Below are 25955 nucleotides of genomic sequence, written 5' to 3' on the forward strand. Positions count from 1 at the left end.
GACATCCGATTGATTATAGCACGCGCACTGGTTGCTTATTGACATGCTACACGGTACGACGCGAAGTTCCAGTTACATCCAACAGCATTATTGCAAAACAAAGCTAGAAGTATCTCTCAAGTCTTTTCGCGACTCTTAACCTGTAAAGTAGGCACTCTACCTTTCATGCGTTTTTCTCGGACTTTTATTCATTTTTCCTAGCAAACCACGGACATGTCTAAACCGATCATCCTGGCGCGCCGCAGAGCAGAATCTTCTAATGACACCACGGTAGCAAAATTTGTTCTTGCAGCGCAGCGCACAGTCGGTCCTTACGTCGAATGGGACTTCCCCGAAAAGTTCAATTATGTACCACCTCCCGTTTACTTCTGTATTCGGGCCCTTATACCCTCCCCGGAGCAAGTGCATAATCTAGGTCCATGTAGCCTCAATTATGACCCCCCTTCTTCGGAGTCAGATTTCGACATTATCAAAGCTCTGATCCCTTCGTACAAAGATTCTAGATTTACCGTTTCACGCGTCGATCCTCGGCTCTGGGCTACACTCATTCAATTGTACTCAACTTCTTTGCCAGAGTGTTTCGAATATTACCCCATCCCACTCTCCGATATTTATCTTCCTCTCTTGCAACAAATACCATCGACGTCTGATTTCACACTGATTACTATTCTTGAACTGCCTGATTGCGAGGAGCTCACCGACTCTAGTATCTCTCAACTCAGACATTTGAGTAGTCTTTGTGCCTTGGAAGCTAGCGGGACAGCGTTGACTGACTACGGTGTCAGTGTCCTTAGCAAGACGGTGGGCTGGTACGATGATGACAGACGTCGAGGTCCTTGGCCATTGAGAATCCTTCGCCTCAGAAGTTGCCGAGGCATCACACACAAAGTATTCCATTGTATCAAGAACTTCCAGCTTCTCGCTGTCTTGGGTATGTCACTGACAGTCTAGAGCTATAGAGATGTCACTGATCTATTATATCTGTCAAAAGATCTGCGCGGCACCAAATGCTCCGCCTCATCTTGCACCCTTCCGTGGTCAGTGTCCAGTAATCCAAGCCTATATCATCCAACCCCCCTCCGGACTTCACTCACGATTCTGTCGTCCCTCACCCCTCCTTCATCCAAATTTTTTTCTTCATCTTCAGTTTTCAGTCTCTATATCGACACGGTGGAATATGCTCATGCTCATGTGTCTAAATTTAAGGGCGAGAGCTGTCCAGCAGCCTTGACTGACAAAGGAAAAAGTCGAGAGACCGCTGTTTGCCTGGAAAACACGGCAATCACGTTGCTGCCCCACAAGAAGGACTCCCCGGATAGCAAAGACCACGCTCTCGTCGCTCAAGTGGCTCCCGAACAGTTGCCTGCTCAACAGCCTCGGATAAAACGTCCAAGAAGAGTATCGCCGGGTATGTGGCTCATATCAGCATGATAACACTCCGGATTGATACGAAACAGCAGGCAATGAGGACATCTCATACCTGTATGATTCTGATACTCTCAATCCTTTTGATGAAGATATGGGGGGCTCTGATGGATCTTACTCCAAAGATCACTTCGAGACCGGCGATGAAGAAAGTGATCGCGACGTTTATGTTGCAACGCAGCTCGCAGACTCCCACCATTTTTGCTCTTCAAATTCAGTAAGTGTGATCAAGTGGTTGTGCGCTCCCTTCCTCATAGCCTTTGAAGATGTTTCCACGACAAGCAGCTTTGCAACCGTCTCCAATAGGTGTAAATCAATCACTCGCCGCATCGTCGTCAGTTCTTCCACGAATACCGGACTGGATGACCAGAGTCACAACCGCTGAGATGGCCGAGCAGAATTCACACCATGCTGCTTTGGCATTTTATCTTGGTGCCCGACGTCGTCCTTCTCCACAAGAGCCTGCAGGACATCGAGCAGAGATATATCCAACTCAAGAAAGGAGATTTCGATCAATAGGACTCAACAACGGTTCAATGTTCTATCGCACTCCCCCTGACTGGAGCACGTTGGAGAGCACAGCAAACCCGAAAAAACAAGATTCATTGCCCGCGAAGAGATCCAATACAGAGAAGGCAGCGTTCAAGATGGATACCGCGAAGGCTCGCTTAATGGCCGAATGGCGGACGTCGCTATCTTCTGCTTCTGCAGAGAAAGGATTGAATGGAAACAAAAAGAGGAAGCTCTCTTTACCGCTGGACGGCATTTCGCAGTTCCAATCCACCGACAAGCCAGCGTCGGTCAACCCATTTCACCGAAAGAAAATTTCGTCATCAGAGGCTGCGCAGGCTGTGGAATTGCCACGGCGCGAACGACCGGAAAACATTGAATGCACGAGACAAAAACCCATCAGACCGATATCGAGCTACGACGTCCCGGAATTGCCGAATGACGCAAAGGAGCAGCTACTCGCTGATGTCCGAGCAGAAAGGCGGCGTTCACTTCCCTCAGAGCTTGGTAAGACTTCCGGCGGCAAGGGTGGGAAAGACGCGAAGACTGGGTCACTTGTAGGAAAAATCTCGAATAGTGGCGCAACGTCGACCACTAGCATGCCCGGAGAAAAAGCAAAGTTTGATATGAAAAAATGGTTAGGGGGGAAGTAGCTCTTGTACGGTACATGATATGTTTACTGTATGGTTTTCTCAGGTCAACGACGGAGCCGGTGGGAAAGCTTACATCAGCACACCTTTCTGATCACTTGAACTCGATTTCCATAGCGGCAGCTCAATTGGCGCTCCGCCATGTCCGCTCACCTACAAAATTCTTACAGGCGGTCGAGCGCGTTAGGGCGCGCTCTACTGCGCCGTTCCAACAAGAATGCATATCGTTCCATGTCAACATTCCCTCGCCGGCCATATACCTTTCACATTGGCGCCAGCTGGGCAGGAAAACCTACGTCAGGAAACGAAATGAAGAAAATACCTTTTCCCGAAGACAGCCCCATAGGCATATGGCGAGACCAAATGCTTTCATGCACAGTTCCTGGTGCAATACCGAACGAGGCGACGAAATGGGCCCCAGATGCAGGAGAGGACTTTTTCTACGTAACAGAGGTGTGTCGTAGCTGTTTTTCCTTCTCAAGAGAACATGGCGAGATTTTCTTCTCGAACAGATGAAAAATTCCTCTGTAAGTCACCCATAGAAATAAGCTACGTGTCGCCGACTTGTATTCCTTCAAGGGTGTCTCCTTTGGCGTGGCCGACGGTGTTGGTGGGTGGGTAGAGAGTGGGGTCGACCCTTCGCTGTTCTCGCAAGCCTTCATGTATCATGCTCACCGATACTCACGGAATGCCTGGGCCGGTGAGCCAGAGATCGACCCGACCCTCGACTATGCTGAACGCGAAGAGGTAGAAGGGTGGGAATTAACGCCACTGGAGAGCATGGCGCTCTCATACCATGGCGTACTGAGAGAAAAGCACGTACAGGCCGGTGCGTGGAATGCCTCGTGCAAGGTTCCCTACTTCTAACGTGTCATTTGCTTAGGCTCTAGCACGGCCTGTCTCATCCATATGAATGCATCATCAGGCCTCCTGCGAGCCGCAAAGTGGGCCTTCTTCATATTCTACATAGCTTGCTAGCTAACCCATTATTGTACTATTAGTCTAGGCGACAGCGGTTTCATGATTGTTCGGTCTTCGTCCGTAATCTATAAACAACGCGTTCAAACGCACTACTTCAACTGCCCAAAGTCAGTGTCTTCATTAATTATAACGCTCTGTTCTAATGCGGATCGGATAGACAACTGACCAAATTACCCTCCAACTCCACCCGTCGATTCAAACGTGCCTGTGTGGACTCGCCAGGAGAGGCTGACACTTACGAAACTACCCTTCGAGACGGGGATATTGTTGTTGCTTATGTTGGTATCCTCCTTCTGTTTCTACTTCCTTTGTTCATTGGCAAACGCAGACAGATGGGCTCGGCGACAATGTCTTTCCAGACGAAATAGCAACAATTACTTCCTTGGTAGGTCGGGCAGGTCTACCTGAAGAAGTTCAGGTTCAGGCTATGGCAGACCGAATGGCCAACTACGCAAGGTTGTGTATGCTCAACAAGGGTAGGCGTAGTCCTTTCGAGAGTATGTGTCTATTATTGCTATCTATGGCCATATGCTCACTTCAATGCAGGCGAAGCCGCCAGGCAAGGCATGTTCTTCCGGGGAGGAGTAAGTTTCATTGGCTACTGGCAGTCCCCACTTACTCACGGAGTGTCCTAATAATCCAGAAACTTGACGAGTAAAGTCGTTGTCATATTCCGGCTTTCTGTGCTAACTCTTCATTCTCAGTGTAACAGTTGTTGTCGCCCTAGTTCGCGAAACATCATAGAGGATTCATATCTTTATCCCAGCTAGTCGATATTCAGGACCATTTGGTTGGATTCAATAATATGTAGCGTATATTTAGTTGTCATTGTAGCGAAACATACATTTCTCCTCACGTTTGATATTAATACATCGATAGAGCGCTGTTACTTCAAGCTATATGGTACATGCAAAATCAGGTCGATGATGTCAACTGTATTACGGTGTATGATTTTCGGGCTGGGTGGCACGTTTTAGTCGAGTGTAGTTGTCCATGATGACTTTCCACTCGCGAGATAATATCACATCCGGAATGCGTTCACCAGCGTCATTCAACTTTCCTGCCCAATGCAAAGCACGGTCGTAACATTCGAGAGCGGACTGCTGGTCGCGACCGGATATTTGTTCTTTCAAAATGCCCATCAAGTTCCACGCCTCCGAAGCAGTTCGGCGAGCGTCTCGTAGCAAGTCCGTTGCTGGGGCCTGCAGGGTTTTGGTCTGCTTGTATACCGGTGAAACTTGATCTATACAAGCAGGCTTTGGGGCCCGTCAAGGCACGTACCACACTCTCGGAGGACTCTGCCGCTGATGAAAGCCATTTAATAGATTCTTTCGGCGACTTGCCTCGTGCATACAGCACCTCTGCCTGATGGACGGAGAGAACAGATGACCGTTGGAGTAGAGTCGAAATGTGGAGTGATTTAGAAGGGGAAATGGGCGGAGATTCTGGCTGTGTCATAGATCGAAGTGTGTCTAATGCACTATTTTCTATTTCTTCCGCCTCTTGGAAGTTTCGGTTGGTGGCGTAGAAGGCAGACAGGGAGACAAGTACAGAGGAAAGAACACGCTGGGCTGATGGAGATGAAGAAGCGACAGTAGGTACTGCAGGCTTCGCTGTATCGACCAAAGCGGTGGGATCCTTCTGAGTCAACTGAATGGCGCGCGCCCACCAAGCCAAAGCATCTTCCGTCTGTCCCAGTCGATTGGAAAGATCACCAATCTTCAGAGCTACGGATGCTGACGGTTTGCTGGCCCAGACGCGTCCGTACTGAGATTTTGCTTTGGCCCAAGAGTCCTTGCCCATTTTTTCGAGAACTGTAGCGTGACGCGTCAATAGTGTGGGCAAGGTGTTCGGATGAAGCTTTTGTTTGCTTTCTTTCTTTTCTGCAATATCAAGTGCCTCTCGTAGGTACTTTTCGCCGTAGTACAAACGGGCGTCGACGACCGTAGACAGGTCTGTCAGGCCACTCGAGGGATTGGCTTGAGTACCAGGAGTGATGCCCACTGCTGGCGCCCAAGTTTGCGACGCCCATGCTGCACGAACAAGGTGTCGCCCTTGCATGCCAAGACCAGGGTCTGTGCCTCCCTTGGCTGCATCCCCCGACCACCCCGGAGTCTCTGCATCCCATTCCCATTTTCCAACTTCGTCATCATCTGCCCTCGGTGCTAGTTCCACCCGTTCTATCCATTGATGATAGGCTTCATGGGTGCCCAGTGCGACAACTCCTACAATTACCAAGCCTCCAAAGGTGAATTTGAGGGTTCGTTTTCCAACATCAAGAACGAACAGCGTCGGCTTCGCGAAAACATGCTCTGATTCGACAGGTGGAGCATCTCTACGAGGTGTGTTGGACTGGAATCTGGCAGAAATGGGAGTTTGCCGTGCTACGGTCGTCGCGCAGCGGACAGAACGTGCATATCGTGCGAGCATACGAGTAACGGTATGTGGCAGTGCAAATGAATCCATAGACACAGCCACATACTCGCGAGTGATGACGACGACAACGCGTCAAGTTCAGCGAGTTCATACTTGCGTCTGGGTGCCTGTCAGTCCCCTTACTAGTGACTACTAGGCCTTTCTTGTCTTCAGCATTATGTCGGCACGCCCTATCTGATCGCCATGGCCCGAACAGGAATTCTTGAATTCATCACCGGCGTTTCTTATGACTCTTAGATCTCTGCATAGTGTGGTTTACCCTGTTCTTATCAGCTGTTATCATTCACCTGGTGCTGTATTATTTTTGCATCCATCAGATCTCTCCAGTTTTCCTTGCCCAGGGCCCGACCGATAGCCAATAATTATCGATTTGCTCTTTTTTGAGCTCCTTTGCCTACCACCCCGAGCTCCATTCGTAGTATGGTCTTGCATACTACTCGATTCTCTCTCAGATTCGACTGTAGCGCCGTGGAAGCTGTCCTAATCCAGTGCCTTTCTTAGTTCTGTGTATGTCTCCCACGCGCGCCTGAAAGACCTTTTTTCCATCTTCTTGTCATGACTTTTCCATTTCTCCGGTTTAAAACTTCTCAGAACAAGTCCAGCTCGGTTTATCATGTTTTTCCCGAACCAATTGGCGTCTTGCATTTTTGATTCAGCGCCTTGAATATACCAGAGTTTTATCGATCATCAAGTGATCGCAATTAATGCCTATCTAAACGCGCTCACAGGACGGCTAGATCCAATGTGCAGTGTGCATGACACGCCTCCAGGCAAGATCTTCCCGTCTCCTATATAACATCATGGTCCCTGGCTGAAAGCGCTTCCTGCCTTCCCAGCTCCCGTTCTTGTTCCTCATGCAGTTTCTCGCGATCCTGTGGCCCATCCTCCTGGGGACTTTGTTCACGACTGTCCAGGGGGAAACAAAGAATTCGAAGAGGGACAATGGCCAGACCAATATCTCTCAGTTTGTGTCGACGAGGAACGGTCAATTCATAGTCAATGGCAGGTGTGTACTTTCCAAGTTCTTATTCACATTCAACAATAGCTTCCAACCATCCCTAGCGAGTTCAAGTTCGTCGGAGTCAACGCTCCGTGGCTTCCGACTCTTATTACCAGTCAGTCGTGTTTCTTAAGTCTACAGGCTCATTGGCGCCTAAACTGAGGGCACAGAGGAGGATATCAAGAACACCTTGTGCAACATGTCGGAGGCCGGAATCAAAGTCGTCAGGACGTGGGGCTTTAATGGTGTGTTCTAGCCTGAGCCTCTTCATTCAATGCCCGTCTCACGCGGAACGAAGACGTTACGGAGATCCCCGAAAACAAGAATCAGACATGGTTCCAACTCATAAACAAGAACGGGACTGTAATGATTAATAATGGCACGAATGGACTCCAGAAACTCGACTTCGTACTTGAAGCCGCGCACGAATGCAATATGCTTGTCATCCTCTCACTTACGAACAACTGGAATCCAGTCGCGAACTCAAGCACAAGTAAGTGCCTTAGCATCACTTTCGTAATACTCTCATTCACAGTGAAAATATTAGATGATACGCGGCCGAGGAACACCCTTAGTAACGACTTTGGTCAGGCTTAGTACATCTGATCGAAGAACTTGATGTAATTGTCCGTTTACAGGCGGTATGGACACCTACGTACGGCAGTTTGGTGGATGCAAGCACGATGAATTCTACACCAACCAGACCCTGATTAATGCGTTCGAGAACTACACTACCCAGATCGTGACTCGTTATGTGAACAATCCGACGGTATTCTCCTGGTAGGTCCCTTTTTCTGTGTGAACATATGCCTTGATGTTTACGGCCGGATCAAAACAGGGAGATCGCCAATGATGCAAGGTATACACACGCTGTTAATTAATTCGCACTTGCGTAACTTAACTCCGGCGAAGATGCAATTCATCCGTTGCAGCGAGCCCTTCTTGCACTCCTCAGACGGTAACGGCATGGCATTCAACAATCGCCCAGCATATCAAGACTATTGATAGTAATCATATCGTCTCCTCTGGGTTCGTCTCCATTACTCTCAGACCTTTCGTTCTAACTGTCGTTCCAGTAATCAAGGATTCCTCTGTATTGGTTGTCCAAAGCTCTTCCCTTTAAGGCCCACACCGCCTGCACCACAGGTATCGGCAGTTCCGGGCCAGCGACGCGCGACCAAGCCCCAACTTCTCACCAAGCGTAAACTTATTATGCGCAGGGAGGAGAGGCGAAGAAAGAATCGCGCTCTGGCAGGTGGAGAGGCGTCAGGTGTCCGGGTCCGAGGTCGATGGGTTGCTAGTCGTGGGTATCATTTCCCGCTATTTTTGTTTCGCATTGATGCTGATCTTGGAAAAAAAAAATAGGAACCCGGCGTCAAGAAGAAAACGAGATGGGAAGCGCCTTTGATGGGTCTGCAGGTGTCGATACCGAAGATATCTTGAACATTCCCGAGATCGGATACAGCTCATTCCAATTATTCCCTGACCAGAACACTTATACAAATGGTGCCGCTGACTCAGGCTTGTCAGGTTTCCAGAGTGTATTACAGGAGGGCTTGGATTGGATTCAAATCCAAGCCGAGCTGAGTGCCACGTGAGTATGGTATTTTTGGTGAAGTATCCCAGGATTGAATAGCAGCGCGCAGGTTTGGGAAGCCAATAGCCCTTACAGCATTCGGTTTGGTGTCGCAAGAACATGCTCCCGACTTCGTTCCGTTCAATACCACCGTGGCACCATTTGCTGCTGACTCTACAGGCACGGCCTTATCTCTGAAATAGAAGAGTGAGCATTAACCTTTTCGCGAATTACAGCGTCAACCACTAGCAATCAAACGAGCAACTCAACCTTTGGTGTTACCAATTCAGAACGTACCCAGGCGTATTCCGCTTGGCTCGATGGTAAGAGTCACTTCGAATTTATGCGCACTGGTGTTTCAACGGTCCTTCTAGCTGGTATATCCAGTGGTTTGGCGGGTATCATGCAATACCAGGTAAGGTGTTTCCACGGTGTGATCCGAATTTATATACTTATTATTTTTCACCATGAAAGTGGGGTGTCTCTAACGTCACCGCTGCAGCGGGAACTTCGTTCTCTCCGAACGAGAATTCCACTTCGTCGAGCCCTGATGAAACTGGGACGTCCAGCTCCCCTGATGATGGATACAGCATCATTGACTCTAAGTAAGTGCCACCCTCAATCAGAGGCTGAAATGGACACTGACACGATGCTTTTTATCAGCACGGAGGACACTGAATCGGTTATCTCCGCAGCTTCTCAGCAAATTGCAGCCGATTGAACGATTTAAATAAACGATTCTTCTTGTACAATGATATTTGAAAAGTCATTGGACTAAAGACTAAAGACTCTTATGTATAACGCTATTTCCATGTTGTTTATGATACATCTCGTAGAGATGAGATTGTTTTCAGGACCTTTCACTTCAATGCAACGTCTTTAATAATGCCGCTTTATCTTGTAAATTCAAGAACTAGCAGATTTCTTGGTGTCCAAACGCTAGACTGAGTTTATTGCCTCAAAGCCACCTCATCCACACTACCGTGTTTTTTTCCTCTCGACTATGTCTTTTAGAGCCACATCTACTTAGCACGAATACTGCCAGTGAACTTGATACTTGAGCAACAGGAAGCAACTTTGTAGAATTAAGGGTTGCACTTCTTAAACCACAAAAGAAAGTCCTGAATCCTTTAGCCAGAGACATTAGCAGTAGCCCTCGTGCTCGCGGAAGGTATTGACGCACTTTACTTAGACTTGGAGACCATGGTGATTATGTTCGGTTACTCGGCCCGAGATTAGGGGGCCGCTAATCCCCCGTCACGCGTGACGCGCACTCATGAAGTTCTACATTGACAATTTACCAGTGAGCCGCCTTTTTCTTGCTGCTTGGCCTTCTGACCGTCTAGCGCGTCAAAGATAATATTCCCTTATGACCGTATATATCCTGGTACGAATGTCTCCTTGTTCTCATTCTCGGTCTCAATGTCCTTGTGAAGAACAATATGCCTACATGTGCGATCTCAAAAGGACCCTCGATGCAGAGGTTTATACCATTTCCCCCTTCATTTGGAGTGATGTAAAACATGTTTTGGCAGGGTCACTGCGTCCTCGAAATGCCGTCGGGGACTGGGAAGACCGTCTCGTTGTTGTCCTTGATCGTTTCATACCAACAGGTACCGATCTCGCAGAACCAGCATATTTCCCGCTCTAACCGAAATCAGTTTCATCCAGCACGCCGGAAACTTATATACTGTTCTCGAACTGTTCCAGAAATCGAAAAGGCCCTTGCCGAGCTGAAGAGACTGCTCGCATATCGAATAGAGTGCGCCGAGACTGAAGATGAGAAACAGAAAGAGAGAAGTTTCACGGGACTTGGGTTGACCAGTCGTAAAAACTTGTGCATCCACCCAGAGGTATTTTCATCGCTGTTTGGACTCTTCTATGAAATGACCGTGCAATAGGTTTCTAAGGAAAAGAAAGGCAAGGTAGTCGACGCTCGGTGCCGAGATCTGACAAATGCTGCCGTCTGTGAAAAAGGAAGAGCGGATCCGGGCTCTGTGGAATTATGTGACTGGCATGAGGTATGAGACTACCCTTAACTTCAGATTCTCGAAGTGCACGCGGTATATTTGACCATAGAACCTAGGAAAACTTGAGCCTGGAAGTCTGATTCCTCCCGGAATATCAACCTTGGCAGATGTCCTTCAGTACGGACGCGACAATACAACATGCCCTTACTTTACGGTTCGAAGAATGGTGAATTCTTTGTCTATGGTCACGATCTACGAATCTGACGTCTCCATAAAAGTTACCTTTCGTAGACGTCATCATATACTCGTTTCACTACCTCCTTGATCCCAAGGTTGCCGAACAAGTTTCTAAAGAAATGTCCAAGGACGCAATAGTTGTATTCGATGAGGCACATAACATCGGTAAATATACACTCTCTAACCATCCCAGATTGATAACCAAGTACCAAATAGACAACGTGTGTATCGAGTCTCTCAGTATAGATCTGACGCGACCTATGTTGGACTCCGCGAGCCGCAGCATCGGCAAACTTGGTGAAAAGATAGAAGAGTATTTACGCTGCCACAGTTAAAATCTGCATTAGCTGAAGTAATCTTTACTTAGGATCAAAACGACCGACGCAGCAAAACTTCAGAACGAATACGCTAAGCTTGTTGAAGGCTTACAGGAGGACCCGCAAGTGGAAGACGGTATGGATGGATTTATGACGAGCCCTGGTAAGCTTCTCCCCGATCTCCCGTCACTTTCAAATTTTAATCGTGTTAGTTCTACCTGAGGATCTGCTTAATGAGGCTATACCCGGGAACATTCGGAAAGCTGAGCATTTTATCGCTTTCCTAAAAAGATTCGTGGAGTATTTGAAGGTGAATTATTGTTCCGTGACACTCGGATCTTGAATCACTAAACCAGAAATTCTAGACAAGGATGCGGGTTCTCCACGTCGTAGCTGAAACGCCGCTGTCATTTCTGCAACACTTGAAGGATATCACATACATTGAACGCAGACCATTGAGGCCAGTATTTAGTGTAACGGATTGTGATGGCTCCCTCGTTGACTCTTGCCTTAGGTTTTGTGCTGAGAGATTACAGTCCCTTATAAGGACCTTAGAGCTCAGCCGTCTAGACGAGCATGCATCGTTACAAAAAGTCGCTAGTTTCGCAACGTTAGTGTCGACTTACGAGAAAGGTACGAACAAATCAATGCCTTCCCGCAAGCGTAGTTAATACGGTCTCTTACAGGTTTTCTACTCATTCTGGAACCCTTCGAAACCGAAAATGCCACTGTACCCAACCCTATCTTTCATTTTACGTTCGTCTTCATTGACAGACACCGTCATGTTTCCTGGGACGAAGTCTAATATGTTGGTTCTAGGTGCCTGGATCCTTCGCTAGCCATCAAGCCCGTATTTGAGCGTTTCAGCAGTGTGGTAATAACATCGGGTACCATCTCACCCTTGGATATGTATCCAAAGATGTTGCAGTTCTCCCCTGTGGTACAAGAAACTTATCCTATGACGCTGACTCGAAACGCTTTCTTACCTTTGGTGAGTACCGCTTTCACCGGCCATCTTTCTTGATGCTGATCCAGCTAAAGGTCATCACCAGAGGCAGTGACCAGGTGGCCATCAGCTCCCGATTTGAAGTTAGGAATGACCCCGCAGTTGTTCGCAACTTCGGAAGTATTCTCGTTGAATATAGCAAAATCGTACCCGACGGAATTGTGGCCTTCTTCCCAAGCTATCTTTACATGGAATCTATAGTAGCGGCTTGGAATGATATGGTGAGTTTGATATCCCCTAGTTCAGTTCGCTGTTAACGAAGCTTCTAAAGGGTATCCTAAACGAGGTTTGGAAGAACAAGCTCATTTTCGTCGAAACTCCGGACGCTAACGAGACGAGCATTGCGTTGGAGAATTATAGAAGGGTACTTCTCATTTACGCGGCTCACCTGATGATCTTATTCTGTCAATATGCAGGCTTGTGACAACGGGCGTGGAGCTGTACTTCTATCCGTAGCCAGAGGCAAAGTATCAGAAGGCATCGATTTTGACCACAACTATGGTCGCGCTGTCATCATGTTTGGGTACGATGTTCCTTCTGGCATAGTTATACATTCCTTCTGAGGGATTTTCAGCGTTCCTTATCAGTACACTGAGTCTCGAATTCTGAGGGCCAGACTGGAATACTTGCGTGATGCTTACCGGATACGAGAGTCCGAATTCTTGGGGTTTGATGCCATGCGGAATGCTGCGCAGTGTGTTGGCCGTGTCCTTAGAGGAAAGACCGACTGGGGTTTGATGGTGTTTGCAGACAAGGTTTGTTGTTGATCTGTGTTTTGCCGCCGGTCAAGGAAACTGACGCACTTGCAGCGGTTTGCTCGAGCAGATAAAAGAGCCAAGCTTCCTCGCTGGATCAACCAGTATATAACGGACACTGCTTCAAATCTTTCGACCGATATGGCGTTGACGCTGTCAAAACTATTTATGCGGACCATCTCCCAGAATCCAAACGAGAACCAGACAGGTATCTCCCTCTGGACACTTGCAGACATTGAAAAGGCTCAGGCGAAGCAAAAGGCTGACGCCATGGCCATGGAGGTGGAGCGACAGACGAACGCTATGGACGATGAAGACGAGTTCGGAGATGGAGGTATCAGCGACCGAATGCTGGCCGACTTCGATATGGATGCATAGGCTGGATGTTACACTATAGTCATACAAATAATTTAGTGCGTTAATGGGGAAGCTGAGTCGTGAATCTAGTGAGAAAACAGGATGTCCGTGTCATAAGCCTTCCTCCAAGCACAGTGTACATTTGCCTGTGACCTGACCGTCCAAAAATGAGCGCCCGGCGACAAAATTGCACAAAGATGAGGGCTTACCTCCGCGGTAACTCTTCTTATTGGTTGCCCATAATACCGGCGGCAAGAACAGGGACGGTGGTGAGATCCGCAATTCGACGGGTGAGCATTGCTCAGATAGCAACGGGAGGATTGACAGTCGATAATATTTTGGCCTGTCTTTGTTAGGTGGTCGCACTCTACTGAACGCTTGAATAAGAGCTCTCTATAGCACATCTGTACGGATATTTGATGAATTTCAGCATGTACGAAGGAAAGAAGCCTCACATTCGACGTCGGCGGAGGTAGGCCAGATCGCGGATTTTTGAGTTCAATCGAGTGTACGCTGTTTAAAAGCATATCAGAGATCGTCAATCATCGATGGATCGTCGTTCTACCTGGATCTGAGTCCGGTCGAAAGGAAAATGACGAAGAAGAGAATGTGCAGGTCCCCTGCTTGAATTCTGTCCTCCCTTAAAAATGGCGAATTAAGCCTAACATTTACGGCCCGGGCTTGATATCTGGTAAGCACAGTTTATAGCATAGAACAAAGGAAAATTCCGTGGCAAGAATGGCAAGAAGCGGGAGAGTAAAGCCAGGATTCTGGGTGAGGGACATCGAGATATGGACGTCCGTGTCCCTGCAAGTCAATTTGATCAGATGCACCCGATTCGATGCCCTGACAGGGGTCCTTCAACTGTGACTGTATGTTCCTCCAGAAAAATTAGAATATCCTACTTACTTCTACAAGCTAATAAAATATCTGAATCTTCTCGACGTTATCAATAATTTCTCGGTAGATTTACATGACTCGGACTAACCAGAACCTTCCAACCCTGGAACATATCGGTGTCACTAATCACTAAACGGGGCGAAGAATCCTATCCTTGCCGACCTTACGGAAGAGCATATGAATGCTCGAAACAACAGTAAGTTTCTTCCGTTTTCGTGAGATTGCAACCTATATGCGTCATCTATGGACCCACTGACTAACGGATTTACTGAGAAGCGCATGCCTTTAGTGACCGCCCAATATCCAACTATTGGCCGATGAGCGCCAGAAGGCAGACCCAATAACAAACATCACACGTCAGTAAATTAAGATACTCCCAGCAAACATATGCCTAGCTAGTCCCGAAGGGGACATCCATGAGAGTGTGCGGAGGGAACACGCGCTCCGTCTCTTTCTGATTGATAACTCCAGCGTTCCGCAACATGTGCGTGTAAACTTACAGGGAAAAAGTCTCCTATTCCTAACATAGGGCATTCCCTCACCTCTGGACTTGTAGAACCATTTTTCCCTAGATGAATACGAGGGCAAATGCATCAACTGGAGGGCAGCAGGTGAATCATACGTCCCACTGGTTTGGGCCTCGAAATCACGGCCCGCGTACATAACGTATAACTGAATTGCAAGCGCCTGTTCAACCACCTTGTGGCGTGCGGATACCAAATGAATGAAGAGAATCTGAACGGACCATGATTCTTAGGTCTCAAGACACGGTCTTCACACACCTCTTCGCTTCTACTCTATTGTCATGATGTTGCATTGCTTCGACGTCGCTTTTATTCCCAGGTGCATGTACAGTGCTCGAGGTGAACGAACTAAACTGGGAATCCTAAACATTGGGCAGCAAGTGGGTGCAACAACTGGTTTTCTATATACCAACAGTGAATGTAGTAAGAGCGCCCACCACACCCCAGTCACTGGAAGACTTTCTGGTGCGGCGTATTAATTGTATAAATTACGCTATGCAGTCACGAAGGCTGATCGCAACTTTCCGGACCAAAAGGCGACAGTTTGTAAACACCGGACAGGACTGTACTTATCATCAGTTCAACGCATCGAACGTCAGAAAGCAAAGCTTACGTTTATTTGGATTCTTCTTTCCCTTTCTTTGAACTGTCAAGCTCCTTCTCCAGCACCTCATCGATGTTCCTTATTGATTCTCCCTTCACAACCTTTCTTACCTGCTGGGAATCTAAAGTCTCGTGTTCAACGAGAGCGTGGGCAAGCTGGAGGGACTTGTATAAGGAAACGTACGTTACAGAATTGTATATGCTCACTTACCTTGTGTAGTTCATCAATTTTTGCCTGAAGAAGTGCAACGACTCGAGCCTCTCCGGTCTTGATGATGCTAGAACGTACAAAGATCAGTGCCCGCACAGTCTCGGCTTGGCCTGATGGCGCCATATGCCCTCATCTTCCATGTGGCAGGTATTTCGGGGCGAAACTTACTTGGTCACTTCATCCTCAATCTGTTGCATCCGGGCAGGGCTTGTATCCTTGTCATTGAAATAGACTGGGCCGAGTTTAGAAAAGCCCCAGCGCTTTGAACCTCTTGAGTCTTGCCGCAAATGAACGAGAACCGGGGCGTACCTTAACCATAGACTGAGCTATTGAGGTAGCGTTTTGGATATCCGAACTAGCTCCACTAGTGACATTTTCAGGACCATAAACTGCGGGAGAAATCAGATTCATCTGTACAGCCAATATATGGACTCCTTACCAAGTGATTCAGCAACTCTACCTCCCATGGAGACATCGATGGAAGCAAGGTATTCCTTTAGAGTGATAGAAGTCCTATCATTTTCCGGAAGCATAGAAGTCTAGAGATACACACATCAGTTTTCACATCATTGAATAGATAGCAGCCAAGCCTACATAGCCTAGGGCATGCCCCCGAGGCACGCATGTAACCTTATGAAGGGGCATTGCACCATCCGTATACAATGCGACAAGGGCATGCCCGCCCTACGAGACCATAAACGCGAGAATACAACTTCCAGTCTGTGGGACCGACCTCGTGGTATGCTGTGGCAAGTTTGTCCTTCTCAGCAATGTACTGACTCTTTCGTTCCGCGCCCATGAGAATACGGTCCTGTAGTTGTCGCCAAATTTAGATTCTACACCGGTAATGAATGCACGATAAAACCTTAGCCCATTCGAAATGACTTAGAGTCACTTCTTTGGCCCGTTCTTTGGCAGCCTGAATGGCAGCTTGGCTAAGAAAATCCAAATTCAGTTGATGTAAACGGCGAACAAGCACCTGACTCTCACTTCACCATATTTTGTAGATCTGCACCGGAGAAGCCGGGCGTTCCGCGAGCTAGAACTTTGGGATCGACATCTGAAAGATTGAATTGATTAGCCATATTACAACTACTTGTTCTATCGATTGTTACCTTTAGCTGTCGAGACATTTCGCATGTGATGTTGAAGAATCTGTGCACGCCCACGAATATCGGGAAGGGGTACAGCGATATGTCTATCGAATCGTCCAGGTCTCACGAGAGCTCTGCAAAGATAAGTATAAGTATGTTTACATGGGTGACCGAATTGCCTACGGGTCGAGACTCTGAGGAAAGTTGGTGGCGGCAATAACAATGACGCCTTGACTCTGCTGGAATCCGTCCATCTCCACAAGGAGTTGATTCAATGTTTGCTTCATGTACTGTTGATCTCTTGCATTCCGCTTCCCACCAACAGCGTCGAGTTCGTCGATAAATATAATAGCAGGTTCTTTCTTACGGGCTGCCGCGAACAGATCACGAACACGCTTAGCACCTACACCGACGAACATTTCCTCAAAATCGGATCTTTTGGGTGGATTGTTAATGATCGATTCTCGGCGACATGGTCGGCCAACTCACCCCGAGGCAAAGAAGAAAGGTACACCGGCTTCTCCTGCAACTGCGCGCGCAAGCATTGTCTTTCCAGTCCCGGGTGATCTGGTGAGCTAAATATGAAATCCTAATCATCATGGGAAAAAAAGCACCGACCCAGTGAGCAAAACACCCTTTGGTAACTTTCCTCCTAGTGTTGCAAAGGAATCCGGGTCCTTGAGGAATTCAACGACGTCTTGCAATTCCTATATGTGGGTTGGCTCAACTGACTGTCAAATAAGCATAGGAGGAAAGAATTACTAGCCTCTTTAACCTCGTCTACACCATGAATGTCACTGAATTTCACAGTACTTTCTTGTGACGGTTGGTACTGCGCCGTTCGAGGTCCATTCTTAATAATTCCCGTGTTCTCGAAGAAGACCGACAGTATAACCAAGAAAACTATACGATAAAGAATATGCGTCAAGAACTGCCTGAGGGTATGGGTGGATATCACACACAGAAGGAGGACACCAAGAGGACGGCGATAAAGCGAGCTAGCCGAGGTATCCACGCACTTTTACCTAGAAGATATGAGAACATAGAACGATAGCACTCGGGATTAAAACACACGTTCGACAATGGAGACTTGAACGGGGCCGATAGACTCAAAGGCGGAGGCTAACTTTGCTGGGTCCACATTCGAGAAGAGGGGTGACGCTGAAGCTGAAGAGGTCGCATGTGCCGAAAGAACTGATTTGGCAATGTCCTGGCTAGATCTGGGTGCAATCGGGGGATGGAGTGGTGGCGGGTTCCGGTGAAGAGGTAGCGTGCGGTTCAGAAATACCAGTTTCGGGCGCGGTGGTTGCATCAATTTGCTCCTGAGGCGTAGTAAGCTTGGCTCACTACTGCTGGTGAAGACGCCAAAAGAGAATCCCGGCGACGAGCAGCTGAATAGACAGAATTCTGCCGGCCCGTATTTATCAAACACGTCAAATAAATCTGAAACGCTTCTTCTGACCGCAGAAGGGGGGATGTCGAGTCCTAGGCAGCTATTAGATGTGTATCGAAGTGAGAGGACAAGCAGACGCACAAATTCACACATTCGTTCCCAGCGATTGATAATAAGCTCATAGGAAGACTTGAGCTTCGTCTCCATCAAAGCATCAAAGAGCGCCAGTTGCTTCACAACGTCATGAGGATACACGTTTGCCTCCGCCTCAAGTTTCGTGACATGGGCTACAACAGTGGGCGACGGTGCTGGCGACCCTTTGAACCGATTGAATATTGAACCAAGAGTAAGATTCCGAGATGGCACAATAAGATTGATTGTCGATGTAGGAAGAAACGGTCTCCTGGACACCCGAGAAGCGGTGAGCAACGTCCTCGTTGTTGGACCCAACGGACGCTGTGTACATATTCGAGCTAGTAGTGTCGAGTGGGAATATGCTACGAACCGCAAAGGGTTCCGTAGCTGCCCAAGATGCTCAGTAAACGACTGGCAGCAGCGAAAATGGACTCACCTGTGGTGGTGGTGGCAGCATACCCTGGCTTGAACGCGCGTAATGCCGCCAGACGCTGAGACCGAAAAAATGTCGGCAGACACGTGATCACAGAAGGATTTCTTCCGCTTCCATGAAGGACCAGCGACGAGGTCAGTAGTTCTTCAATTTGTTCAAGGTATGAAAGGAAATCCATCTTTCTTTGTAGCTATATCTTCCATCAAGAAGGCTATAGAGACCTGTGATGCTGCTCTGGATCTACTTGCCCAGTCCTCGCAGGCGGAAGATGTCCCCCCACCCGAACTGGCGGTCATTCGTCAAGACTTTCTGTCTTTACTTCTACTGATCTATGGATCAGCAACGAAGATTTCACTAGCCATGAAGCCCAAAGCTCCCACGCATAGTGCAGCGCTCTCTCCGTTAAAGGACATATCTGATCACATCTCTGCTCTCGCCCACTGTACAAATATGTTGCTACCCCAAGTTCACGGGGCCACTCTTGTCCAGGAATTCAATGGCATCTGCAGAGATGTCATCAAGTCAGTTAAATCCCTTCTCGCTATTTTTGACGCGTCCGAAACACGCGTTCTTGAACCGGGGGATGAGTACCTCGTTAAAACCGGTGAAATCCACCATTTGATTGATAGAGCACGCTCGACATCTGGAGACGGATTGTCGATTGACAATCTGTCTGCTGTTCGAAAAAAATGGCAGCAGGATAGTGGTCCCTTGGACGATGGTTTGAAGGAACTTAATGACATGATTGAATATGATGCAGAGGCTGAGGAGGACAATGAGGATGATGGATGGGATGAATTAGGCCTAGAGTCTGTGAAGTGCCTCGATGAAAAGGAACTTGAACGGACTAAACAGGTTACTCTTTCAATTCTTGTTTTGGACCTTTGACTGAAAGTACATTCAGGTACACACCATTATTCGATTATCAACGCTGTTACACAAACGAATTCTGCGAGACTTTCTATCGCCATCATCCTTGTCGGCCTCTCCGATATCAGATCTTGACAAACTTGCGCTATGTTCATCAGCCCTGTTGTCGGCTTCGGACGACCTTATCTCTTCCTTTTATCCCCCTCAAGATCCATCTGCAATAGCTGCTGAATTTAATATCTTCCAAGAATGCCTCGGCCGTCTCAAATTATCTGTTGACGCTCTCCTTGATGGCCAGATGCTGCAGGCACAGTTTGATGCTCTCAGTGTCACAGACAATAATCCAACTCCGACTCTCACCAAGTGGTATAAGACATGTTTTGGACAAATACAAAAAACTTCACAGAACCTATTGCAATGCCTGCCAGCCAATTCAGAGGCCTGATGCATGTGTGGGATATACTCAAACGGGGGTAAGTGTTATCTTCCCTTTCCCGCTGCAATTCGATCATGGTTCTTCTCTAGGCCACGCAAGTCTCATCGATTAATTACCCTTGGCTATAGTCGGTTCATGAATGCCGCGAAGTCCGTATACTCACACGAAACACTTACACGAATAGAAGTGTTCCACAGACCAGAGCGTTTCCACTGTCGCCCTGTTTCGCCGAATTGGCCGGAATCATCGAGCAGCGAGGATGATGCTTTCTAGAGCGTTTCTTAATGGGTGCATGACCTCTGTCACCTTGTCAAAAATACAGGCTAGGAATTGTCCCTTCTCATGTCGGTTTCTAGTGCTTTAGTAATCAACTCGCCAAGCTGTTTGTGAAAGTTAAGGCACGGCAGCACTGCGGGACTTAGGAAGACATGCCCGCAATGCTCGAGATTCTAATTGCTGCATCTACTTACCTGCCAGGGCCATGAATCACCTGGATATGGGTTTCAAGTTGGTTCACTGTCGTGTACGACAAACTCTCGCAGACTATGTGCAGGCTCTATGGAATATCAGTGCATTAAGCCGTAATGCAGTAACATTCTTGAATGTCCTTCACATTTCACCTTCCTCGCGGCCACCGTCTACGTCCCTTGATGTTGGCTGGACGCGATGCCGTTTGTCCCGTTCCCACTGCTCTTTCCATTTAGCACCTAGTACGTTTGGATAGACGGTCGGGCTTCTGATAGACCGTAACCGATCCTCAAACCGTAATATCTTCTCCATGTCACCTTGTAAATCAAAGTGATAATTCTGTATCTTATTTAAAACCGAAAAGGCAAAACCGACATGTAATAAAAACTCACTGCTTCTAGTTCACGCTTCGCCCTAGCTTCCTCCCTCAGTTTATTCAGCTCCTTCCGCCTTTCAGCATCGCGATTTGAGGCAGTACGTGGCGTGTTAGCCGTGGGCTAGAGTAAAGTTACGACAAAGTCTGGCTAGGGTAACTGACACTCACCTTGAAAAGGGAAGAATATACTGAACTATTGCTCAAATCCAAGTCACCCCCGCTCACAAGTGGCGGCTTTCTAGAAGCCGGTGTGAGAGTATTGGTCAAAGAAAATTCGTCCTTGGGGGCTGTCGGTGCTGAGGACGTAGACTTCGCTACCGATGGGGTGGAAGGCCCAGCAGCTCCAAGTTCCTTGTTCTTCTTAATCGTAGGAAGTTTCTTCTTCGGCGCCTGTGTAGGGTGATCGTCCTTCATGAGCTGAGTGGTGGCGCTATCACCTCCGCCAGGTGCATCGCCAGTGCCTGGGACCTTGGGCCGTTTTGAGGAAGGAGGTTGAGCAGCGGACGGTATCGGTTTCGGGATAATTTTTCGTTCGTCCTTCATCTTGACCTCTTTCACCTCTGACTTTGCTTTCGTCTTGCCTTTGCCCTTCCCAGCTGCTTTTGCACCCTTCGTCTTCCCTTTCTTACTCCCTCTCACGGGCGCATCCTCATCATCGTCAATGAACTCTTCGTCATCATCAAAACCATCTGGGATGGCCGAGGCTGTTTTGAGGAGCTCATCATCATCATCCTCGATATTGACATCGTAGTCATCATCCTCGTCGACGAACCGGGCACTAGGTTTCCTTTTCCTAGACTTCTTCGTTGCAGCTACATCTGACCGACCGACGTTAGGCGAAGACTCTGGAGAGTGTTGTGGTAAGTGATGGTCGGTCGCAGTATCCGGTTCAGTACTGTGTATACGGGCCCTCTTGGGGGAATGAGGATAGTCCCGAGCGCCATCGTTCGTATCGTTGTCGTCGTCAGAGAAAGCTACATTCGGTCGTTTTGTGCCTCTACGCTTGGCCTTGGGCGGCGATAGCTACAAGAATACAGTGAAAGAAAAGGTAACAGGTTCTAGAAATCGCACCTCCGCAGACATGATAGCTTTCGTTAGGTTGGGACACGAGGTTGACTTATTAAATGGATACGGGCCGATAAAGCCGATTTATAAAAAATGGATCAACTTTGATCAACTCATTCTTCATTTGTTCCCGTACATAAATAAATATCTGACTACTACTTCTCTTCATGCATTATTCCCCGGCAAGCGCGCCGGAGCAAACATTCTATCGTTAGCTTGCAACGCTTGAGCTACGACCGCTGGAGTGGAAGCTGGTGCAAGACTACCACTTTGTTCGTCAAAAGTGATATTATTGAGCGCCGCATTAACGATTCTCTGATACGTGTTCCCGGCAGTGTCCTGATAGGTAAAGGTATTGTTGTTCGTCCCATTGCCAGTATTTCCAGTCGAAGCTATTTGGAAAAAGCCGGCTACGGTACAGAGAGGCATGAGTTACGATCACAAAACGAGTATTGAGGGCGTACTAGTTATCTGATGATTGTGAATCGTGGTCCCTAACACCAAGGGGCTTGCTTGTACTGTGCGATCGTATGAGTGGTCGACCTCAGAAGTCCCTGGGGGGGGGGGGGGGTACACATCAGTAGAAAGACGAAGGGATGGCCGTTGACACCTACAGTTCGTAAATGAAGATGTCAGAAAAGTCATATTGAGCTCAAGAGGCTGTTCAACGACATGAGCACAAACATCACGGAAAATGTGTTGTCTCTACATACATAGGAGAATGAATCGGTAACAACAGAAACACCATTATGGGTGGAACGTATGTCTCCCGTAGCTGTTTGTTTTATTGACTATAACCGTCGGAATTTCAGGTGGAATGAGCAAGGCAATTAGAATTGATGATCATACTCACCTGGGTCAAAGCCTCGTTTGTGTAAATTTGTAGATTCGAGTAACTCATATCCTGAGTCCAAACAACATGCGTAGTTTTTCCGCTCCCACTGATAACGTCGGCCTCGATATGCACACTCCGCATTGCCTCAACGGTTATTTCGACGTCAAATCCTGACTCAGATACACTCCCCTTAGCCGACGCCACTGCGAATGGCTCGACAGCATATTTTGTAATCTTTCCAGTAGTGGGCTTCGGTGAGGAATCCGTAATGACCTGCAGCAGCCCAGAAACAAACCAATTCTGGTTCGTAGTATGGTCTGCTTCCGCAGAGGGAACGTCGATGGTAAAGTCGTGAGGATTACTGGCCCCTCAGAGTCAATTTATTGTTTTACCACAGCAAGAGATAGACCTACCCATCTGAGAGCAAGGGGGCAAATGGAGTTACATCAAGGAAATAAGTGGGAAGATCCAAGGCGCCGTATGAAGTAATTGGTCTGAGGACTCACTCGATGACAAAATAGCTTGGAGAGTAGATGCACTCACCTCCAGAACGACGGTATGATACCGCCGGTAAAGATGACAGGATATGGGAATGCGACACCGGCTACCTGTCCATCGATAAGCAAACGAACTTCACGGAAAGGCCCTTGGCCAAAAGTGGTGCCATCAGGAAGATCGGAGATGAAATCGTTGGCGGCATTGGTGTACTGCGTACGTGTCAGATACGCTGATGGCCAGGCGAATAAAACAAAATCATCACCCAGAATTCCTCTTGGGCATTACCGGACGCAAAGAGCTCTGCATATATCTCCACGGTATTGGTAGGGAGAGTAACGTTCAACTATTCTAATCATCAAAATGAATTCATGGAGGCCCATCTGAGCGGCGTACCGAGAAGCCAGGTGGTACTGAAGCGTCATTCCCAGTGTCGTTAGCTAGGGTAGAGAGCGGTACGATTAAGTCAGCTTTCTCAGCCGGGGGGTGCTCATTCGAGGAGGCATAATATGTCGCGTGGACCACAGCTATTAAACAAGGGTGGAGTTAACACCAATGACAGGTTGTCCAACCCAGACGGATTAAGCCAACTTACATGAATATATACCATCCAAGCCCGGCTGAATGAGATTATCTAACTGAAAGATGAAAGTGCCAGTCATCTCAAATAGCGGCATGTAGTGCGAAACATCCTTGATGTAAGTCCAAATGATTCCATCGCCTCGAGTGGGTTCTGGCGTAGACGTCCTCCAAACTATATGGCAACCAACGGTCAGTCATGCAAGCGCCACATCAGACTGCGGCGTGCGCCTCACTTTCAATATTTTGAAACGTAAAAATGCCAAGTCGGTCGAACTGAGTTCCATTGGAAGTTACTGTCAGATTCAGAGTTATAGCCGACCAAGACCCAACAGGCCCACAGTCCGTGGGTGGCCTGTGCACTTCATCAGCAACTGAGCTGGCACATCATCCAACAAAACACATACACTAGCTCCACAATTTCAGAGCTTGAAGTTACTGTCGTCAAGCCTCATGCATACGTAAGGCGGTAAAGTCACTAACTCGCCGAAAGAAAATGCAAAATCACGTCTGAATGCGCCATATGAAAGACCAGTCTAGAAGATAACAAACAGCTGACTTACTGAAGCACTTGAACTGTGCATTGCTTCACATTAGAGGGTACAATGGCCGGCTGAGCAACCTGGAAATCCACGAGAACGGCAGCGCGAGTGACGGCTGTCAGGGATACGAGAAGCAACGAGAAGATCATGGTGGACGCTCTGAGAGAACACCTAGAGAGATCATAGCTCATTTAAAAACCTTCTCAGGACCGTGTTCCGCCGTCAGAAATATACGGAATATATTGGCGTAAATGGATGGAGAAGGCCTCCGGTCCATGCGGTACGAGAACAACCTAAGATCAGCCGGGAGATAAAGAATCTCACAGTGCTACCAGTTATACTGCAGGTATCGTCATGTAAGCGTGCACAAAATGGTTGTGCAAAATGGCTGGTATTAATCCGAAATGAAGACACGAGTCTCTGCGGGTAACCCAATAAATAAGAAGTCAATCCACTAAGATTCTATCAATAACCATGTGGTATCAAGCATGATAACCGTACCGTCCCCAGGGTGCATGACGTTCAAAACTCATGATTGAATACATCATCTGTTGTTTTCTTTTTCTGCTCAGGGTCCTCTATCTCCGTTCCCCTCTCGCCATACAAACCTCCTTCTGCGTCCTCAGGAAACTCAGTAGAGCCATCTTGCGAATACACGCTACCTTCAGGAGCGGTAGACGATTTCGCCTTCTTTTTCTTGGATTTCTTTCGTTGTCGTTCCTCCGATACAGAATAGGCATCTTCTGTCCTCGCCCACCGATCCTTCTTCTCTTTCTTCTTCTTGCTTCGTTTCGAGGAAGATGTGGAGACAGCGGTGTCCTCAAAGTTGGCAGGATAGTGCCATCGCCCGCTGGAGGCTGTACTCGAGTTAGCACCTCGTCCGGCACCGTAATAGCTCTCGTCCTCCGGCCGCCAAAGATCTCCATTGGCTTGCCTTTGCCCTTCCGAGGGTAGGTCTATACTTGATCCGGCCTCCTGGCCCTCCTCGTACGGCTGCCCCTCTAAGGTTGACTCCGGTAGACGATCATTGTAACGGGCTGCCCACTGGGACTTGCGCTCCTTACGACGGATCTCGGAGGTATCCACAAGACCGTATCGCTGAGCCCATTTTGGTGTCCGACGGTGGTTCTTGTTATTTCTGATGTTCTGTGACGGTAATGAGACACAATAGTTGAGCGAGATGCAATAAACCAACCTGTATGTAGAAGTTGTGGCCATGGCCTAGTCGCAGTTACTACCATGTTACTCCACATAGCCTTGGTTGACATACCTGGAATGTATCCGCAGATGGTCAACAGTAAATTCAGCCAAAAGTCTCCTCCGAACCCAAACCTCGCTGCAACGGCTGTGATAGAGAATAACATCAGACTATGAAACGAGTGACAAACAAATTTGACGACGTACCCAACGGTGGAAACAATGTTCCCATGATAAAGAGGAATACAGCATAACCATGATGTCGTTTCGGTTTCAATTGTTCTCTGGTATTTGGGACGTACGCCTGGAGTGTCGACATGGTGGTGGTAGGAGTGGAAGATGTAAGTGACGAATTGAGGTAAAATGAAATTCAGCGGCAGCTGCGAGCACGTGGCATGCGTATTCGGAACCCAGATTCTTCCTTCAACCACTAGGCCAACAAGACTCAAGGCTCTGCCTTATCCACCATCACCCCACCCCGTTCGTTGGTCCGGGACATTCTAAAGGTATCCTTCAGTTGAAAAGCCTTCATTGCTCGCTTTTCTTTGCTGACCAGCTTTCTTTCTTGTCAGACTCGAC

The 25955-nt window shown here is 47.9% G+C and overlaps 12 protein-coding genes across 12 annotated transcripts; 6 read left to right on the plus strand and 6 right to left on the minus strand.

The window, feature by feature from the left end:
* The first annotated feature begins 34 nt into the window (after positions 1-34).
* Positions 35-1297, plus strand: EV420DRAFT_285768 (uncharacterized protein). The gene is made up of 2 exons (XM_060481535.1): positions 35-147; positions 202-1297. Exon 2 carries the CDS (start codon positions 214-216, stop codon positions 949-951), a length of 738 nt encoding a protein of 245 aa, XP_060331914.1. The 5' UTR covers positions 35-147; positions 202-213; the 3' UTR covers positions 952-1297.
* On the plus strand, positions 1298-2677 carry EV420DRAFT_285769 (uncharacterized protein). Its single transcript, XM_060481536.1, has 2 exons — positions 1298-1408; positions 1458-2677. Exon 2 carries the CDS (start codon positions 1692-1694, stop codon positions 2586-2588), a length of 897 nt encoding a protein of 298 aa, XP_060331915.1. The 5' UTR covers positions 1298-1408; positions 1458-1691; the 3' UTR covers positions 2589-2677.
* A 49-nt stretch (positions 2678-2726) lies between these two features.
* Positions 2727-4201, plus strand: EV420DRAFT_1268506 (phosphatase 2C-like domain-containing protein; the record flags this gene model as incomplete). The annotated part of the gene is made up of 7 exons (XM_060467449.1): positions 2727-3042; positions 3118-3414; positions 3469-3529; positions 3587-3673; positions 3724-3844; positions 3895-4063; positions 4113-4201. The coding sequence occupies 7 exons, from the start codon at positions 2727-2729 to the stop codon at positions 4199-4201; spliced, it is 1140 nt and encodes a 379-aa protein (XP_060331916.1).
* EV420DRAFT_1537366 (uncharacterized protein) lies at positions 4042-6043 on the minus strand. The gene is made up of 4 exons (XM_060472940.1): positions 4848-6043; positions 4271-4822; positions 4113-4220; positions 4042-4063 (listed from the first exon to the last, which is right to left on the minus strand). The coding sequence occupies exons 1-2, from the start codon at positions 6030-6032 to the stop codon at positions 4505-4507; spliced, it is 1503 nt and encodes a 500-aa protein (XP_060331917.1). The 5' UTR covers positions 6033-6043; the 3' UTR covers positions 4042-4063; positions 4113-4220; positions 4271-4504.
* Positions 6044-6549: 506 nt separating this feature from the next.
* EV420DRAFT_1537373 (glycoside hydrolase family 5 protein) lies at positions 6550-9557 on the plus strand. Its single transcript, XM_060472941.1, has 14 exons — positions 6550-7008; positions 7065-7117; positions 7173-7247; positions 7301-7495; positions 7550-7588; positions 7641-7782; positions 7841-7861; positions 7915-8031; positions 8079-8305; positions 8368-8596; positions 8649-8758; positions 8815-8993; positions 9053-9183; positions 9242-9557. The coding sequence occupies exons 1-14, from the start codon at positions 6857-6859 to the stop codon at positions 9297-9299; spliced, it is 1728 nt and encodes a 575-aa protein (XP_060331918.1). The 5' UTR covers positions 6550-6856; the 3' UTR covers positions 9300-9557.
* Positions 9558-9849: 292 nt separating this feature from the next.
* Positions 9850-13291, plus strand: EV420DRAFT_1537392 (uncharacterized protein). The gene is made up of 20 exons (XM_060472942.1): positions 9850-9881; positions 9935-9965; positions 10015-10061; positions 10114-10191; positions 10240-10431; positions 10480-10599; positions 10658-10774; positions 10827-10950; positions 11002-11098; positions 11153-11265; positions 11315-11412; positions 11468-11562; positions 11617-11735; positions 11789-11858; positions 11922-12093; positions 12144-12329; positions 12380-12472; positions 12525-12631; positions 12683-12863; positions 12918-13291. Exons 1-20 carry the CDS (start codon positions 9855-9857, stop codon positions 13239-13241), a joined length of 2391 nt encoding a protein of 796 aa, XP_060331919.1. The 5' UTR covers positions 9850-9854; the 3' UTR covers positions 13242-13291.
* EV420DRAFT_285951 (uncharacterized protein) lies at positions 13203-13864 on the minus strand. Its single transcript, XM_060481537.1, has 3 exons — positions 13786-13864; positions 13676-13733; positions 13203-13624 (listed from the first exon to the last, which is right to left on the minus strand). The coding sequence occupies exon 3, from the start codon at positions 13622-13624 to the stop codon at positions 13307-13309; it is 318 nt and encodes a 105-aa protein (XP_060331920.1). The 5' UTR covers positions 13676-13733; positions 13786-13864; the 3' UTR covers positions 13203-13306.
* A 1395-nt stretch (positions 13865-15259) lies between these two features.
* EV420DRAFT_1641917 (ATP-dependent peptidase) lies at positions 15260-18537 on the minus strand (the record flags this gene model as incomplete). Its single annotated transcript, XM_060477298.1, has 17 exons — positions 15260-15403; positions 15459-15525; positions 15627-15718; positions 15768-15847; positions 15898-15997; positions 16053-16142; positions 16192-16269; positions 16324-16393; positions 16449-16518; positions 16574-16686; positions 16736-16987; positions 17042-17119; positions 17171-17259; positions 17328-17455; positions 17515-17577; positions 17627-18467; positions 18517-18537. The coding sequence occupies 17 exons, from the start codon at positions 18535-18537 to the stop codon at positions 15260-15262; spliced, it is 2376 nt and encodes a 791-aa protein (XP_060331921.1).
* Positions 18538-18596: 59 nt separating this feature from the next.
* Positions 18597-20064, plus strand: EV420DRAFT_286608 (uncharacterized protein). Its single transcript, XM_060481541.1, has 3 exons — positions 18597-18647; positions 18704-19368; positions 19418-20064. Exons 1-3 carry the CDS (start codon positions 18629-18631, stop codon positions 19826-19828), a joined length of 1095 nt encoding a protein of 364 aa, XP_060331922.1. The 5' UTR covers positions 18597-18628; the 3' UTR covers positions 19829-20064.
* A 78-nt stretch (positions 20065-20142) lies between these two features.
* On the minus strand, positions 20143-21792 carry EV420DRAFT_286139 (uncharacterized protein). Its single transcript, XM_060481539.1, has 4 exons — positions 21735-21792; positions 20832-21686; positions 20680-20784; positions 20143-20626 (listed from the first exon to the last, which is right to left on the minus strand). Exons 1-4 carry the CDS (start codon positions 21744-21746, stop codon positions 20429-20431), a joined length of 1170 nt encoding a protein of 389 aa, XP_060331923.1. The 5' UTR covers positions 21747-21792; the 3' UTR covers positions 20143-20428.
* A 1-nt stretch (position 21793) lies between these two features.
* Positions 21794-24535, minus strand: EV420DRAFT_286138 (peptide N-acetyl-beta-D-glucosaminyl asparaginase amidase A-domain-containing protein). The gene is made up of 14 exons (XM_060481538.1): positions 24201-24535; positions 24121-24147; positions 24045-24065; positions 23874-23992; positions 23654-23812; positions 23455-23585; positions 23324-23404; positions 23107-23270; positions 22977-23057; positions 22582-22924; positions 22442-22519; positions 22343-22388; positions 22193-22282; positions 21794-22138 (listed from the first exon to the last, which is right to left on the minus strand). The coding sequence occupies exons 1-14, from the start codon at positions 24368-24370 to the stop codon at positions 21894-21896; spliced, it is 1755 nt and encodes a 584-aa protein (XP_060331924.1). The 5' UTR covers positions 24371-24535; the 3' UTR covers positions 21794-21893.
* A 166-nt stretch (positions 24536-24701) lies between these two features.
* On the minus strand, positions 24702-25695 carry EV420DRAFT_1641921 (uncharacterized protein; the record flags this gene model as incomplete). Its single annotated transcript, XM_060477299.1, has 4 exons — positions 24702-25325; positions 25375-25400; positions 25450-25524; positions 25584-25695. 4 exons carry the CDS (start codon positions 25693-25695, stop codon positions 24702-24704), a joined length of 837 nt encoding a protein of 278 aa, XP_060331925.1.
* Between the last annotated feature and the right edge of the window lie 260 nt (positions 25696-25955).

This window comes from Desarmillaria tabescens (genome assembly GCF_030435595.1).
Source record: "Desarmillaria tabescens strain CCBAS 213 chromosome Unknown EV420scaffold_14, whole genome shotgun sequence".
In the NCBI taxonomy this organism is placed as follows: Eukaryota; Fungi; Basidiomycota; class Agaricomycetes; order Agaricales; family Physalacriaceae; genus Desarmillaria; species Desarmillaria tabescens.

Excerpts from the sequence above, each read along its gene's own strand:
- EV420DRAFT_285768 (XM_060481535.1), top strand. The coding sequence starts at position 214 with ATGTCTAAACCGATCATCCTGGCGCGCCGCAGAGCAGAATCTTCTAAT.
- EV420DRAFT_285769 (XM_060481536.1), top strand. The coding sequence starts at position 1,692 with ATGTTTCCACGACAAGCAGCTTTGCAACCGTCTCCAATAGGTGTAAAT.
- EV420DRAFT_1537366 (XM_060472940.1), bottom strand. The coding sequence starts at position 6,032 with ATGGATTCATTTGCACTGCCACATACCGTTACTCGTATGCTCGCACGA. Across the intron at positions 4,823-4,847 it reads CAGAGTCCTCCGAGAGTGTG|CCTGCTTGTATAGATCAAGT; the intron begins GTACGTGCCTTG and ends CGGGCCCCAAAG.
- EV420DRAFT_1537373 (XM_060472941.1), top strand. The coding sequence starts at position 6,857 with ATGCAGTTTCTCGCGATCCTGTGGCCCATCCTCCTGGGGACTTTGTTC. Across the intron at positions 8,032-8,078 it reads AATCATATCGTCTCCTCTGG|TAATCAAGGATTCCTCTGTA; the intron begins GTTCGTCTCCAT and ends CTGTCGTTCCAG. Across the intron at positions 8,597-8,648 it reads CAAGCCGAGCTGAGTGCCAC|GTTTGGGAAGCCAATAGCCC; the intron begins GTGAGTATGGTA and ends AGCAGCGCGCAG.
- EV420DRAFT_1537392 (XM_060472942.1), top strand. The coding sequence starts at position 9,855 with ATGAAGTTCTACATTGACAATTTACCA. Across the intron at positions 12,330-12,379 it reads TAGCGGCTTGGAATGATATG|GGTATCCTAAACGAGGTTTG; the intron begins GTGAGTTTGATA and ends AAGCTTCTAAAG. Across the intron at positions 12,864-12,917 it reads TGATGGTGTTTGCAGACAAG|CGGTTTGCTCGAGCAGATAA; the intron begins GTTTGTTGTTGA and ends ACGCACTTGCAG.
- EV420DRAFT_285951 (XM_060481537.1), bottom strand. The coding sequence starts at position 13,624 with ATGTGCTATAGAGAGCTCTTATTCAAGCGTTCAGTAGAGTGCGACCAC.
- EV420DRAFT_286608 (XM_060481541.1), top strand. Across the intron at positions 19,369-19,417 it reads AACTTGAACGGACTAAACAG|GTACACACCATTATTCGATT; the intron begins GTTACTCTTTCA and ends AAGTACATTCAG.
- EV420DRAFT_286139 (XM_060481539.1), bottom strand. Across the intron at positions 20,785-20,831 it reads TATATTCTTCCCTTTTCAAG|CCCACGGCTAACACGCCACG; the intron begins GTGAGTGTCAGT and ends ACTTTACTCTAG. Across the intron at positions 20,627-20,679 it reads CGAAGCGTGAACTAGAAGCA|AATTATCACTTTGATTTACA; the intron begins GTGAGTTTTTAT and ends AATAAGATACAG.
- EV420DRAFT_286138 (XM_060481538.1), bottom strand. The coding sequence starts at position 24,370 with ATGAGCTATGATCTCTCTAGGTGTTCTCTCAGAGCGTCCACCATGATC. Across the intron at positions 23,405-23,454 it reads CAGTACCACCTGGCTTCTCG|TTGAACGTTACTCTCCCTAC; the intron begins GTACGCCGCTCA and ends TGATTAGAATAG. Across the intron at positions 22,139-22,192 it reads TCACAATCATCAGATAACTA|CCGGCTTTTTCCAAATAGCT; the intron begins GTACGCCCTCAA and ends TCTGTACCGTAG.